We start from the raw sequence: 14,402 nt of genomic DNA on the forward strand, positions 1-14,402 counted from the left end.
CTTTACGGTTTAGTGTATTTGATAATGCTATTGTTGATTATTCATCTTCTTCGGTTTATCTTTATAAATAGTAGAAACATCTATTAAAAATGTATTTTTAAATTTGTCTTTGTTAACGGCGCAGTAAAAACGTATCATTATGAACGTTTTTGGGCATCTATGAGGTATATGACGTCCATATAAAGTAGAGAGAAAATAATAAATATGTAATCAAGATGGAGTACATGGAAGACGAAGAGATGAGAGGGTTTGAGAAGAGATGGCGATTTGATGTTGTTTTTGTCATACGTGATTATTGAAAAGCTTCGATTAGAACTATTCTAAAAGTATTTCCACTATGAAAGAAGTTGGTATATATGACAATAGTGTCAAGTTTGAGTTGGCAGGTTGACAAGCTAACAACGGTGAACTCAACATGACCTTAGATTTATTTCTATAAAAGATATAAACCTAACTCATACATATAAAACAAATTAATCCAAACACCACATGTTAACTTGTTTATCGAAGCCAGTCAAATTGGTCATAAAAGTACTTCAGGTTTCTTTTAATCTAACTCTTAATCCCTTTAATCGTATTTAATAAATCAAACTGGTTATTGTCTAATACAGGGCGGGCTCCGAAAAAGCAAAAAAAATTTTGGGCCGAAGGCGAAATTTTTTTTGAGCCTTAAGTAAAATGAGTATTTTGTTATGTTTAAATAGTTTAATTTTTATATGGGCTTATTTGGTTATAATTTGGGTTGTGTAAAAAACTTTTGTATAAAGAAAGAAGTAAGATGTATCAAGTGAGGTTAGAACCCACAATCTCTTAGTTGTAAGTAATACCCATTTGCCACTACACCAAGCCAGTGATTATATAATTATGTTTAAACATTAAGTATACATATTGTTTTAAAAAAAAACATATAATTTAAAAAAAAAAACCGGGCATAGCGGGGTGTCGGGCCTGTGGCCGTCGACCACCCTGCCACCCCCAAGGGCCAGCCCTGGTCTAATAGTAGCCTCATGGTTTTCCTTATGGTAGGTCGTGAGTTCAAGTCTCGTTAGTGAACAAAATACCATGCGTGGGTCAAGGGCTTCGGGCCTTTGGGCGATGGGTTCCTGGGTTCCTGTGAAATTGATGATGGACGGATCACCAACACTATATGCGATTACACCCGTGGGGGAATGCTTACCAATGGGTGTATCCGGAGTCCAGTACATGCTTATAAAAAAATTGGTTAATCAAAACCCATGACCTCATAACAATGTAACGCCTACTAATAATTTGTTGAGTTGTGATGAAGGTGTCTCTTTTTAAATCTAGAATTCATTTTCCATTTTTTATAAAGTTGAAATTTTTAAAGATAAATAAATAATTAATACCATGAATATAATACTTGATGGTAACTAAAGCCCAAAAGAAGGCTGGCCTAAACTCTAAACACTCTATACTTATAAGAGCATTCTCAGTCCATTCTCTTAAAATATGTGAGAGAGATTTGTAAATTATATGATATGGTTATAAGTGGTTGTGAGTAGAAGAGAGAGAAAATATTATAGGGGAAAGTTAAATTTGGAGATTCACTGTTCTTACCGTATAATTTTTTAATATTTTCTAAAAGTGGTTGTGAGTGGAGGAAAGAGAAAAGATAATGATAAAGGTATAAAGAATATTATTTAATTAAACAGGAAAGAGAAAAAACAATGATTTTTAGTGTAATGATAGGAAATGGGTTGGAAATGCTCTAATAACACAACACACATACAAACAATTCTAAATGCTGTTCTGTTCTTTACAGAACAACCAACCTTATTCTCATCATCATCATTAAACTCCCCAATGATTAATCACTTTTTTTCTTAACTTAGAATATATTTTTTTTTATATTTTTTTAAACCAAACCTTGTTAATTCAAACTGATAAGTTTTCAACTATAAAACCTCTATACTTTGTCCTCACAAAACCACCACTCACATCCCAATCTAGAGAGAGAAAAAACACAAACAGTGTGAGAGTGAAGGCAACAATGGAGGGTAAGGAAGAAGATGTGAAGGTTGGAGCCAACCAGTTTTCAGAAAGGCAGCCAATTGGGACATCAGCTCAAACAGATAAGGATTACAAGGAGCCACCACCAGCTCCTCTGTTTGAGCCAGGGGAGTTGAGCTCATGGTCTTTCTACAGGGCTGGCATTGCTGAGTTCATTGCAACTTTCTTGTTTCTTTATATCTCTGTGTTGACTGTCATGGGTGTGGTCAAATCTCCCACTAAATGTGGGACAGTTGGCATTCAAGGGATTGCTTGGGCTTTTGGTGGTATGATCTTTGCTCTTGTCTACTGCACTGCTGGTATTTCAGGTATGGTCTTGTTAAAGTCCTAATCTTTATTGTGTATTTGAGATTGTTGACTAAGTTTGACCCTGTGTTTAGGCCAGTAAATGAACCGAACGTTCGGTGAACTATTCGTGAACCCGTTCGGCGGGAAGTTTGTTTATGTTCGTTTATTTAATAAACGAACATGAACAAAATATTTTTGTTCGTTTAATTAAATGAACGAACATGAACACATGCTCCGTTCGTTCATTTATGTTCATGAACGTTCGTTTATTTATGTATGTTTATTTATGTTCATTTATGTATTAATAGAAAATAATTAAATATTATCTAGATAGCTCATCTGCTTAAAGGTTTTATATTTGTTAATTTGTGTTCATTTAAGTGTTTTCATTTAAGTTCGGTTATGTTTGTTTGTGTTCATTTACATTTGTTCATGTATGTTCGTTTATCTTCGTTTAGTATGTTCGTTTAGATTTTAAACAAACGAACACAAATGCCCTTTTTTAAATAAACGAACATGAACATAAATATTTGTTTGATTATGTGTTCGTGTTCTTTTAAAGTTAAATGAACGAACACGAGCATGCCCATGTTCGTGTTCATTCGATTTGTTTACAGGCTTTCATTATTCACATTGATGAATACATCGGTCTCGTGAACCATTTGTGAACACATTAATTTCCTTAATGAACGAACACGAACATAAAATCTCGTTCGGTAAGTGTTCGTGAACCGTTCATGAACACATTATTTTCTTAACGAACGAACATGAACACGGCCTTGTTCGTGTTAGTTCGGTTCATTTACAGCCCTACCTATGTTGTTGTGTATGAAATTTTGTTATCTTTATTGTGTTATCTTGGAAATTTTGAAATTCCATATGGTGTGTGTGTTAGTGTTTTGAGATTGTTGACTAAGTTTGACTTTACGTTCTCTTGTGTATGGTCATGAAAACCATAATCTTGACCATGGGCTCTTCTTGTAAACTACTCCATGACGGGTTCCATCAGAAAGTCCAAAATCTCTAATCTTTGCAGTTTTATCTTCTTGAAATCTCCAAAAAGTATGTTTCTTGTGGATTAAAAATGAAAATCTAGCTTATTTTTAACTTTATGCTTAGTAAAATAATATTTTTTACTAATTTGGGTTTTTAATGCTAGTGAACTTTTCTTATAACCTATTGTAATGTTGAAGATCTATAATCCCTTTATATACAGTTATACACCTATGTTGAGGATCTATGGTTGTCGGTTTTCTTTTTTACAAACAATGTTCAGACTATAACAAAAAAGTTTCATTATCATCTTTTTAAGGTAAAATGAGCCGTGTCAAAATATTCTAGTTTTGGGTTGTCACGTTTAACCCGTTAAGTAAACATCTAGACTCGGGGTTCCCAATTTAACTCGTTTAATTCCATGGTAGTGTTCGGCTTGACATGGTTAAAAAGTGTAATTAAAAACTCAACTTGTTTAAATTAGAACAAAAGAAACATATAAGGTCATCCCGCTTAACCCGTTTGAATTGTTTAGATAAATAAGTTACAAGGGGTGGGGTTATACGATTTAAATATGTCCAAGTTAGGGTTGATGTTTTTTGCATGAGGAAGTATATGGGTTGCGTTCGGGCTTTTCATTTCAACCAAATAATCAAGATTTACTCTTCCAGCAAACACACTGAAATCTTTTGAGCTAAAGTTCCAAACTTTAAAAAGATTTCTCTTCATTAACATTGAATATGTTCCAATTTGGTGTAAAACAGGAGGACATATTAACCCAGCCGTGACGTTCGGTCTACTTTTAGCAAGAAAACTGTCGTTGACAAGGGCAGTGTTCTACATGGTGATGCAGTGCCTTGGAGCCATCTGTGGTGCTGGTGTGGTCAAGGGCTTCCAGGGCAAGCACCAGTTCACCACCTTGGGTGGTGGAGCCAATGTTGTAGCCCACGGTTACACCAAGGGTGACGGTCTTGGTGCCGAGATTGTTGGCACTTTTGTGCTCGTTTACACCGTCTTTTCTGCCACGGATGCCAAGAGAAATGCCAGAGACTCCCATGTCCCGGTATGCATATTCTTGCGCTGATTCTTCTGTTAACAAGGGTGGGCCGGGTTAGGTAACGGGCCCAAACGAGCCATTTTAAAAAGGGTCAAACTTTGAGAATATTTTGAATTTAGTGTAAATTAGAGCATATTCTTGCTCTAATCATCTATTAACAAGGCGAGTCGGTCGGGTAACAGATCCACACATGTTCTAACTGCTATAGTTTTGGGTCAAAACGCGATGTTTTACAAAAATATCAAACTTTGAGTTGACTTCTAATTTTTATTGTAGATTAGAGCATATTATTGACCCTAGTCATCTACTATTAGAAAGGGTCGGGTAGGTAACAGATCAAAATGGGTTCTAACCACAATGATTTCAGATCAAAACGAGCCGCTTCAAAAATATCAAAGTTTGAGTTGACTTTGAATTTTATCGTAGATTATAACATATTCTTGCCCTAATCATCTATCTAATAATAAGGGTCGAGTCGGGTTGAGTAACGGGCCAAAATGGGTTCGGGTCAAAACAGGCTGTTTTTAAAAGGTCAGTCATAGATTAGAGCATATTGTTTCCCTGATAATTTATTAACAAGGGTCGGGTCGGGCCGGGCAATGGATAAAACACATGTTCTAGCCAAAACGGTTTCAGATCAAGACAGGCCTTTTTAAAAAAAGGTCAAACTTTGTGTTGACTTTGAATTTTATTGTAGATTTTGGCTCCTCTCCCAATTGGGTTTGCGGTCTTCTTGGTCCATTTGGCCACCATCCCCATTACTGGAACTGGCATCAACCCCGCAAGAAGTCTTGGAGCTGCGATCATCTACAACAAAGACCATGCTTGGAATGACCATTTAAGATTTCAATTTGACTTTTGAAGTCAAACATTCATTACACTAATTATGCCTGCAAACTATTAACCAAGATTTTATATATATATATATATATATATATATATATATATGTAGGGGAGATTTCAAATGAGAACCCCTTTGAGTTTTAAGAACTCGAAAGAACTCAGTGTAACGATTTTTTTTTTCGAATTTTTTTTACACATGCGTAATATATGTAGGTTACATAGACGTAAAAAAAATTACAGAATTTTTTACGCACCGAGTCGACTTTTTACACACGTGTAACGGACGTAAAAGTTAGTGTAATCAATTACATCTTTATTATCTCTCATACTTTGACTTTTTTGCCAAATTTAATCTCAACCACATATTCCAATCCATTTAATTAAATGTGTGGCCTAGAATGGAGTTCTTAAAACTCAACATGGTTCTCAAAAAATCTCTCCCCTATATATATATATATATATTTACATTTATACTTGCAGTGGATCTTCTGGGTGGGTCCGTTCATTGGAGCCGCGCTTGCCGCTTTGTATCATCAGATTGTCATCAGAGCCATTCCCTTCAAGAGCAGATCTTAAGTTCTTATTTTTTTTTTATAATTTTGATTCCTTTTGTCAATTACGATTCGTTGTTCTTCATTTGTACGTGAACTTTTCTGTTATGTTGTAAATTATCCTCTCCCAATGGGTTTCATTTCTTTCTTGGTGTTACCTTTTACATGAAAGGAAGATCACTTTTTTTGTAGATGGTTTCTTACTGTCTTCTGTTTTTCTTAAATAAAACTTCTGTTCGCTTGGTAAATATTTACTTGTTCATAAACCAAGAAAAACGACTAAAACGGCCACTTTTATTCTTTCACAACATATAAAAAGGGTCAAATAGTCAACCTGGTGCGGAAAAAACCTCGCAATGCCATTTTCTAATTTTAATGTTAAAACTCCGCAACATGACAATTTTTAAAGCTAAAACGTACAATATACAATATATAAGTCTACGTAAAATCTTTCAACTGAGTTATACTAATAAAATTATTTAATTGAGTTATACTTGAATATAATCAGTTGTGATGGTCACTCTATGATAAGTTTGGTTAAATACTTGAATCATTATTTGAGTAAAGGGTTGGTAAAAATAAATTTTTTTCATGATTTTCCCACATATGTCAGCCACATAGTCTATTTTTCTTGTAAAAGCAAAAATATCACCTTTATAAAGACTTTAATTTATTGCAACAATGCTGTCTACTAAAATCATATTAATGCATTCACTACCTATAATTTTTTTTAAAACACAATGTTAGCATGTCAACCTAACAAAGACTCTATAAAAGCAAAATAAAATAAAATGACTTATTTCAACCCAAACGGCCAAACCTATTATTGTGTGTTACAAAGCTTACTTCCTCAATAATAACACATTTAAATATACCACAAAATTCATCTTCCGTCTTTCATCCAATATAAACCTTATAACGTTCTCAAAACAATATCCACAAAAAATACCAACAAAAAAACATTATAAAGATCACAAACCACCCGACAAAACAATCATAACAACCCGATCACTTTGATCGAGTCAACTCCAAACTTAAATTCCACAACTTCTTTGCCATCTCAGGATCATCAACAAACTTGCCCGCTTTTGATATGTTACTATCAGCAAAATACTCACCACTAACACCCTTCACTTGTGGATGCAATGCCACATAACATGAAGTTGCAGCCCCTTGAGGAATATTCTTCAAGAAACTGAAAGCCAACCGACTAAAGAATGAGGCCACGATTCCCTGGTTACGTAGAAGGTTGGTTTTTATTACTCCCGGGTGTAGTGAATTCACAGTCACATTCGCAAGTTCAACCTGATTACACCAATATTATAAGTAAATATTAAATTCAATGGTTATCCTTAAAATCATGAAATACTTGCATCTTTTTTTGCTTTAAATTAGTGGAGATAATCACCTGCAAGCGCCTTGATAGCTCTTTAGCATGCAATGCATTAGCAAGCTTTGACTGCCCATAAGCATAGAACGCGCTATAGCTGAAATCAAGACAACACAAAAGTTGTAAAAAGAAGTCGCGACAAACTCATTTCATAAGAACTGAAGGACCGTAAAACGAGTTTGCCTAGTAGAAGAAATTAGGGTCCTGCTATACACACCATTTAAACTGCTAGCTGCATCAAATTTTTGTGACGCATTTTTGAAAAAAGTTCGATTCGTTTAAAATATTAACTTGTTTTCGTTTATAAATTTCAATATATAAGGTTTTACATATATTTTTCAATGTGTTTATTTTAATCTACATCTTTTACAATTGTTATCACAAACTGAGCCGTATATAATATAATACATTTACTAGATACGATGCAAAGCATCGCAACAGTGCATTCAAAATTATATAAAACCTTATATTTTAAAAGTCATAGAAGAAAAAATAAATCTGTTTTAATAAAAAAAGTAGAAAAGAATAATAAAAATGAAAAATGTCACACCAACGGGATTCACCCTAGAAATTAGCTAAATACTTTTGATGCCACATTTTTCTTTTAGTAATAATAATAAAAAAAAACTTTATATGCATTTAATATTTGGTTATTATAAAATTCATAAGGCCATAAAAGAGTTTTGGGTCAACCCGACCAAGACATGAATTTTAAACAGTCTTTATAAAAATCAACCCAAATTATCCTACCAAACAAACCCGTCCCAATTTTTGTCACCTCTAGTTTTATGAACTAATACTTATAAAACAACGTACCTCTTTTCATTATTAATCTTGTCAAACCTAATTCCTTCAGGGTATGACATCTTATGAAGCTCGGACGACACAATAACTATCCTTCCCTCCTTTTGGCATTTATCTGAAGTTTTCTTCATGGTATCCAACAACAAGTTTGTTAAAAGAAAATGACCTAAACCAAACAAAACATGTTTTCTTAAAAAACAAATCTTAAATCATGTTGTTTTGTGTTAGATAAACACTAAACATCAACATACCAATATGATTGGTTGCAAACTGCAATTCAATGCCATCTTGTGAAAGAGTGAATGGAGGAGACATAATCCCTGCATTGAGACTTTACACACCAAAGAGTCAACAAAATTAGTCAAACATATATTTAATATATAAAATCTTTTAAAAGTAATTAACTAAGAACTCTTTTATACATTAGGATGTTTAAAGGAAGGTCCTTTGAAATGTAATCAGCTGCGAACTGTCGAACGGATGCTTGTGAGCTCAAATCTAACTCCATCACTTCAATTTTCGCATTCGGGATTTTCGCAATAACACTTGCTTTGACTTTTTGACCAACTTGGAGATTTCTAACAGCCATGATCACATGGACCCCACGCAACGCAAGTACACTGGCTGTTTCTAAGCCGATACCGCTATTAGCCCCTAAAAATCAAATGTATATTGTAAGAAGCAATGATAGAAAGATTTGCTTACGCGCTCATTCGGGTCTTAAAAAAATGCATAATGGGTCAATTTGGGTCCACCAAAATCATAAAACAAGTCAATTTGATTACACTATGTTTGAGATTGAGTTTGAAAAATACTTATTGGCTTATTCATGTTTTTAAAAGGCCAATAAGTTAAAATGTGTTTGGCAATCACAAATTTTTTTTTATTTTAGCTTTTTAAAAAGATTAAAAAACAATTTTTCAAAAGCCTAAAATCCTGTCTTTCTAAAAAAAACAATAAACCAATAACTATTTTTGAAACTAAATATCAAACATGCTATGGTAAACTAAAACTACCCTATAATTTAGTTTATCACAACTATAATATTTTAATATTTATATTGTTTTACGAAAAAATCAAAAGTCAAAGAAAACATGTGACTGGTTTGAGTTTACACATGACGCATTCATTAAAAACAGAATAATTTAATAAACCCACACAAGAGACAAATTCGGTTACACTCAAATTATATATTTATATGATTAGTCAATCCGGGTACACTTAAATTAAATTACACACTATTATAACTTTATAAGTTTCACGCCACTTTTGTTTACTTGGTTTTACGAAAAATTCCAAGTCAAAAAAAACATTTGACTGGTTTGACTTTTCTAATGCTAGCATCATGCTCCCATAAACTACAATTTACAAAAATTTAACATAATTACTAATTTAATTACACTTGCTATTTGGTATCAGTTATCATCAAATTAATAACAAAAATTGCAAGAATGGATTAAAATTTACACCCATCTTATAAACATCTACAGCAAGCAATCAATCTAATAACATGAATTGTGGAATCAAAAAACAGAGTAAGAATACCAGTAACAATTGCAGTAAGGCCGCTTCCATCGATTCCATTGGTAACATCTTCAGCTCTTGAATTTGCAGAGAACCCTGATGGCCCGTTAAACAGTGAGTAAATCCACGTCATTGATTGATCTCTGAAACTTGTAATTGATCCTAAACCAGAGGAGGATTTGAAGTGACTCAGAAGATGAATATGATGGTTATGGTTATATAAATACAAAAGTGGGTTACTTATATATATATATATATATATATATATATATTAGTATTATGGGGTTTGAACAGAACAGAAGAGAAGAATAATAAGAACAGAGAAGGCGGCTCACGCGATTTCAGAGGACGAGTAAAGGAAAGTTCATGCGAGTGGAATATTGAAAGCTTTGGAAATAAATTGTGTTATTTATATTATGTCCTTGTATTTTTACATGTTTTTAATTTCACACCCCCATGATATTTTATAGTTTTAATAAGTTACTATAAGAGGTTATTTGTAAATATATTATGCATTAAATAACATTGATTGTTAGGTTTGTAAAAGGATTTGTAGAAGATTAGGAGTTATTACATAACATTAATTAATTGGTATATAAATGATCTTCCATTTTTCTCTCTTTTATATTTATTTTCTAACGCTTCATTTTTAGTATGATTGGTTTTACTATTCAAAAGAGGGTTGCGTCGCAGCTTATTGCCTGTTTGTCTGTCACTTATTTGTAATTGTTTTGGTTTTAATGAGAAATATGGTTTTAATAAGAAATAGCAAATTTCCAATAAAAAAAAATTCTAAACATGTTATTACCACACTTAAAGTAACTCTAAATGAGCATGAGCTGAGATTACTACCAAACTTAAAATTCTTATTATAAGATGTACTATACACTGAATTCTTTTAACTATATTTTTTTTCTTTTTGGGTATAAATCAGTTTCTTAGATCTAACTAAGAATATAATTTGAACCAAAATTGAGTCCATTGGTATAGAACATTTTGTTTTTAATTTTGTAAATTCCATAGTTACCGTTCTTTTTACCAACTTAGCATTGCTATTGTGATGTTAAAAAGTCGAGTTCGAGTAATCCCACATGTGATGTACAATTTCAATGAGCTAAAATCCGACTCGTTTTCGAGCTTTACATATCCCAAAGGGTGAGTTGAATATTATTAACTAGTTAAATATACATTTTTATTTTTATACATAAATAGTTAATCAATTTTATATATAGTAATTTATTAACATTACAGTTGTAATTACCGTTATTATATTTATATACAAGCATAAATTATAATATACTTTTATATTATGTTGTATTATATTTGGAAACAAGTGAATATGTGGCTATTAAGTACCAAACTATCTAAGTTTACATATGAAACCATCAAAACTACATAGTTTTGATTAAAAACTTGTAAAATACTGATTTTATTCTGCTTTGATTATTGTTTCTTCTTTAATAATTAAGAAACCCTTGGTAAATCAATAATAATTTATAATTCTTCATCATTGATTATCAATTTACAGATTGCAATCAAATCTTCAACTTTGATCTTCAATGACAATTTCTTAGATTAATAATCTCCTAAATCCGGTACATATAAAACTATTATGTTTCAATCGATAGGCACCAAGCAATTGAGTCTGACTTTTTTTTAAACATGTTAGCCAAGAATCAAGATAGAATAAAATATTCATTTTCGATGTAGACTAATTATGATACTATGTTGATTTTGACTTAAAAAACAATTTACAATTACAATTGTTTCTCCATTATAAAATTAGAATTAGAATGTATTATTGTTTATTGAATCAATTATCCATGAAACATGAGATGAAAACCAGTTTCGTAAAAGTTATATAACAAAGAAATAGAAAAAAGAAATAAATTAAGAAACAAATTGATATTGGAGTAAATTTAGGGCATGTGGTTTAAAGTCAACTAATCGAAACTATGTAGTTTTGATGTTAATTTAACCAAAACTACGTAGTTTTGATGGTTTCACATGTAAGGTTAGATGACAACAACTTCATATTCTGAAGAAACACGAGTCCGAACCGGATAGTCCTAACTCAAGTTTACCCCAAATGTGAGTCTACTGAGTAACAATGGCGTCAGATCCAAGCTGTCTGCCTGTAAAACAGATCACCGTGAATCTTGTTACGGGAAAGACAAGATGGGGGTCTTCCCGTAACCACCCTCCGGCGTGAGAATAAGTACAGTCCTGATCGGAATAATCAAAGAGAGTACAAGTGTATTGCGTAAGGCTTGAGAGTGTGAGTGAATAAATACCTGTAAGTGGTGTACTTGGTATTTATAGCCGAAGATGGGGGAAGGTGATTAGTGGAGTTGTCACTATCGTAATATTCCATTTCTACCTGAAAGGACACGTGTCGATCTTTTACTGGTTGTGACAGCCTGGCCTTAGCCGTTACGTGCAAGACGTGGGATGGCCACTACGTGCCTAAGTGTCACATTTCCATTGGTCGATGTCGCTATCAGGGAATATTTGGGAAATCTTCTAGAAGTAGTTTGTTACAATTGCTCTTCCATATCACGTGGGGATCATATGCGTAATAAATCCCTTGTGTTGCTTGCGCGTTCATCTCGCGGATGCTCATTGGTAATCCACGGATTACGATGAGTGCCCGCGAAGCATGTTTCCGGGACTATGGATCCTTAGCTAGTCTTGTGCTGACTGCAAGTGTTTGTCCATGCGTTCCTCTCGCGGATGTTTATTGACGATCCGCGGGTTGAGTGAGGGTCCGCGTTTGAATTAGGGACCCGCGGGTAGTTTTTACTACCCTACCTCTATATATTCGTTTTTCCCATTGTATTTTTAATTTATATAAGTAACGAAATCGTTGTACGTTAAGATGGGTAAGTCTAGTCAAGCTCCCATAATTGTTCCTCAAATAAGATCATTTTAAAATCATACCATGCTTGTCGCTTGATCTAGTTTTAATATGAAATGATTATCAAGGGGCATTTTGCATAACAGCATATGGTGTTGTGATATATGCTTTCATCATTTGGAGGCTGAGGGTTAAACTCCTATAGAAGGCGTGTTAGGCGTGTATTTACTATTTATGACAATGTTTTCAGACCTAGCCCGGATGTCGACCCGGACGTCTTACCTGGTCAAAGGTCGGACCGACCCGGGAAGGCAGACCGGTGTTTGACCCGGATGACGTCATATATATACATACATATATATACATACATATATATATATATATTATAAAAAATAACCAATACTCATGGAACTTCAAATAACATAAATTATAATCGAAAATTTTAAAACAAACATCACAATCTTAGTCTTTAAACATGGATATGTAATTTTTTTTGGAAGTATGCGTGTTTAACTATAACTTGTACGGTAAAAAGAATAAAACTTAAAAACAAGAAACTACAACAACTAGATACATTTTAAAACAAGTTAAGGGTTAATTTTAAATAACAATAACTTGTAGGGTTAAAAGTGTACCTCATCATAAAAAGAGAGTAAATAACCTAAATATTAAACATGAAAACGTGCAGATATGAATATATGAGGGATCCCTCCTCTTCTCTCAACTTCAAACCCTATACCTAATTACACTTCACGCCGCCACCTCAATTGATAGAACATTTGCCATGTTCATCACAATTAATATTCTTAGTCTGAAATCGCCGGAAAGTGCTTCGAATATGACGGGAAGTTATTATGAATCCGCCGGAAAATGCTTCAAATATTGCCGGAAGTTACTCTGAATCAGTTTGTTAGCGGCTAAGTGATATGGGATCGGAGGCAGAGAGCTGTGAAGACGGTTTTTAATTCTCTTTTGATTAAAAATTAAAAAGAAAAGAGCATTTACCGGTTCACCCGCCGGGTCACCAGGTTCGGGCCAACCACCACTCGTCAAAACCGACCAGGTTTTTAGAAAACGGCTTAAATACCCCTGACCCGGCCCGGTATAGGTACCGGGTCCCGGTCGGACCGGCCAGGCCGGGTTTCAAAACACTGTCTATGAGTAGATTATTCGTTTAAAAAAATGTATACATATGGACTGATTCTAGTTTTTAATAAGCCGAATTTTGTTGTGAACACCGTAATCTATCAACACTTAACACGAAACAATAGTTACCTTAGGGGCCCAGGGGGTCTTGTTGTCAGTCTAGAATCTAGATAACGTGAAGGACCCTTCTATCAAGTATTGGATTATTGAGGTTTACGTGTCTCGCATGGTCAATGGAGTACAAGAGTAAAGTTTTTTTTTTTTTTAAACGACCAACGAATCATCCAAATGAGCTACTTGCTAAATTATTAAATCTGGATGCACTCGTCTTTTGATTAGGGAAAAACCCTCATCTAAAGCCAACACCAGTGAACCCTCAATCGAAGGTAAGACAGTACGGTGAGATAAAACCCGTTCAATTCAAGGATCTAACTAGTGAAACCCACCTACTCACCAAGTCTCCCATTATCACCTTTATACCTCTAAAACTAAATGCTGAGTATGAATAAAACATGCGTCACATGAAACAACAAATATCTTCTTTGGCACTCCGTCACTAGCTCATTTGTTATTAATACAACTACAAGTGGCTTCATTTTTTTATTTCCGTCCATATTTTTAATGTTTTCTTCTTTGCATCATTTTGCCTGATTTATTATAAGTGTTAGTACATATATTTTTTTTTATCAAATGCATAATTTAATAAGTTTTCAACAGTTATTTGTTTTTTTATTATAGAATTATATTGCGATTACCAAGAGAATTTTACAAGCAATTTTCAAAAACTTTTAATACGTTCTAGTTCATTTTAAAAAGGCAGTAAAAACGTTGTAAAAATTGCTACAAAATCAGTAAAATGTTGTTAAAATTGCAGAAAAACTATTGTAAAAGTCACAGTAAAGATCTACTAAGGAACAA

The 14,402-nt window shown here is 33.4% G+C and overlaps 2 protein-coding genes across 3 annotated transcripts; one reads left to right on the top strand and one right to left on the bottom strand.

Moving 5' to 3' along the window:
- Positions 1–2,001: 2,001 nt before the first annotated feature.
- On the top strand, positions 2,002–5,799 carry LOC143574122 (aquaporin PIP1-3-like). 2 transcript variants are annotated; one of them, XM_077058830.1, is made up of 4 exons: positions 2,002–2,339; positions 4,077–4,375; positions 5,067–5,207; positions 5,693–5,799. In XM_077058830.1, exons 1-4 carry the CDS (start codon positions 2,012–2,014, stop codon positions 5,786–5,788), a joined length of 864 nt encoding a protein of 287 aa, XP_076914945.1. In that variant the 5' UTR covers positions 2,002–2,011; the 3' UTR covers positions 5,789–5,799. The 2 variants fall into 2 exon arrangements, with proteins under 2 accessions (XP_076914945.1, XP_076914944.1); XM_077058829.1 differs by lacking the exon at positions 5,693–5,799 and having other exon boundaries at positions 5,067–5,260.
- An 816-nt stretch (positions 5,800–6,615) lies between these two features.
- Positions 6,616–9,625, bottom strand: LOC143574121 (short-chain dehydrogenase TIC 32, chloroplastic-like). Its single transcript, XM_077058828.1, has 6 exons — positions 9,503–9,625; positions 8,380–8,611; positions 8,209–8,288; positions 7,970–8,123; positions 7,172–7,250; positions 6,616–7,068 (listed from the first exon to the last, which is right to left on the bottom strand). Exons 1-6 carry the CDS (start codon positions 9,612–9,614, stop codon positions 6,772–6,774), a joined length of 954 nt encoding a protein of 317 aa, XP_076914943.1. The 5' UTR covers positions 9,615–9,625; the 3' UTR covers positions 6,616–6,771.
- Positions 9,626–14,402: the final 4,777 nt, after the last annotated feature.

Source organism: Bidens hawaiensis, unplaced genomic scaffold (assembly GCF_021521415.1).
Source record: "Bidens hawaiensis isolate Kalapana, Puna unplaced genomic scaffold, B.hawaiensis_p1.1 tig00026851_1, whole genome shotgun sequence".
Taxonomy (NCBI): Eukaryota; Viridiplantae; Streptophyta; class Magnoliopsida; order Asterales; family Asteraceae; genus Bidens; species Bidens hawaiensis.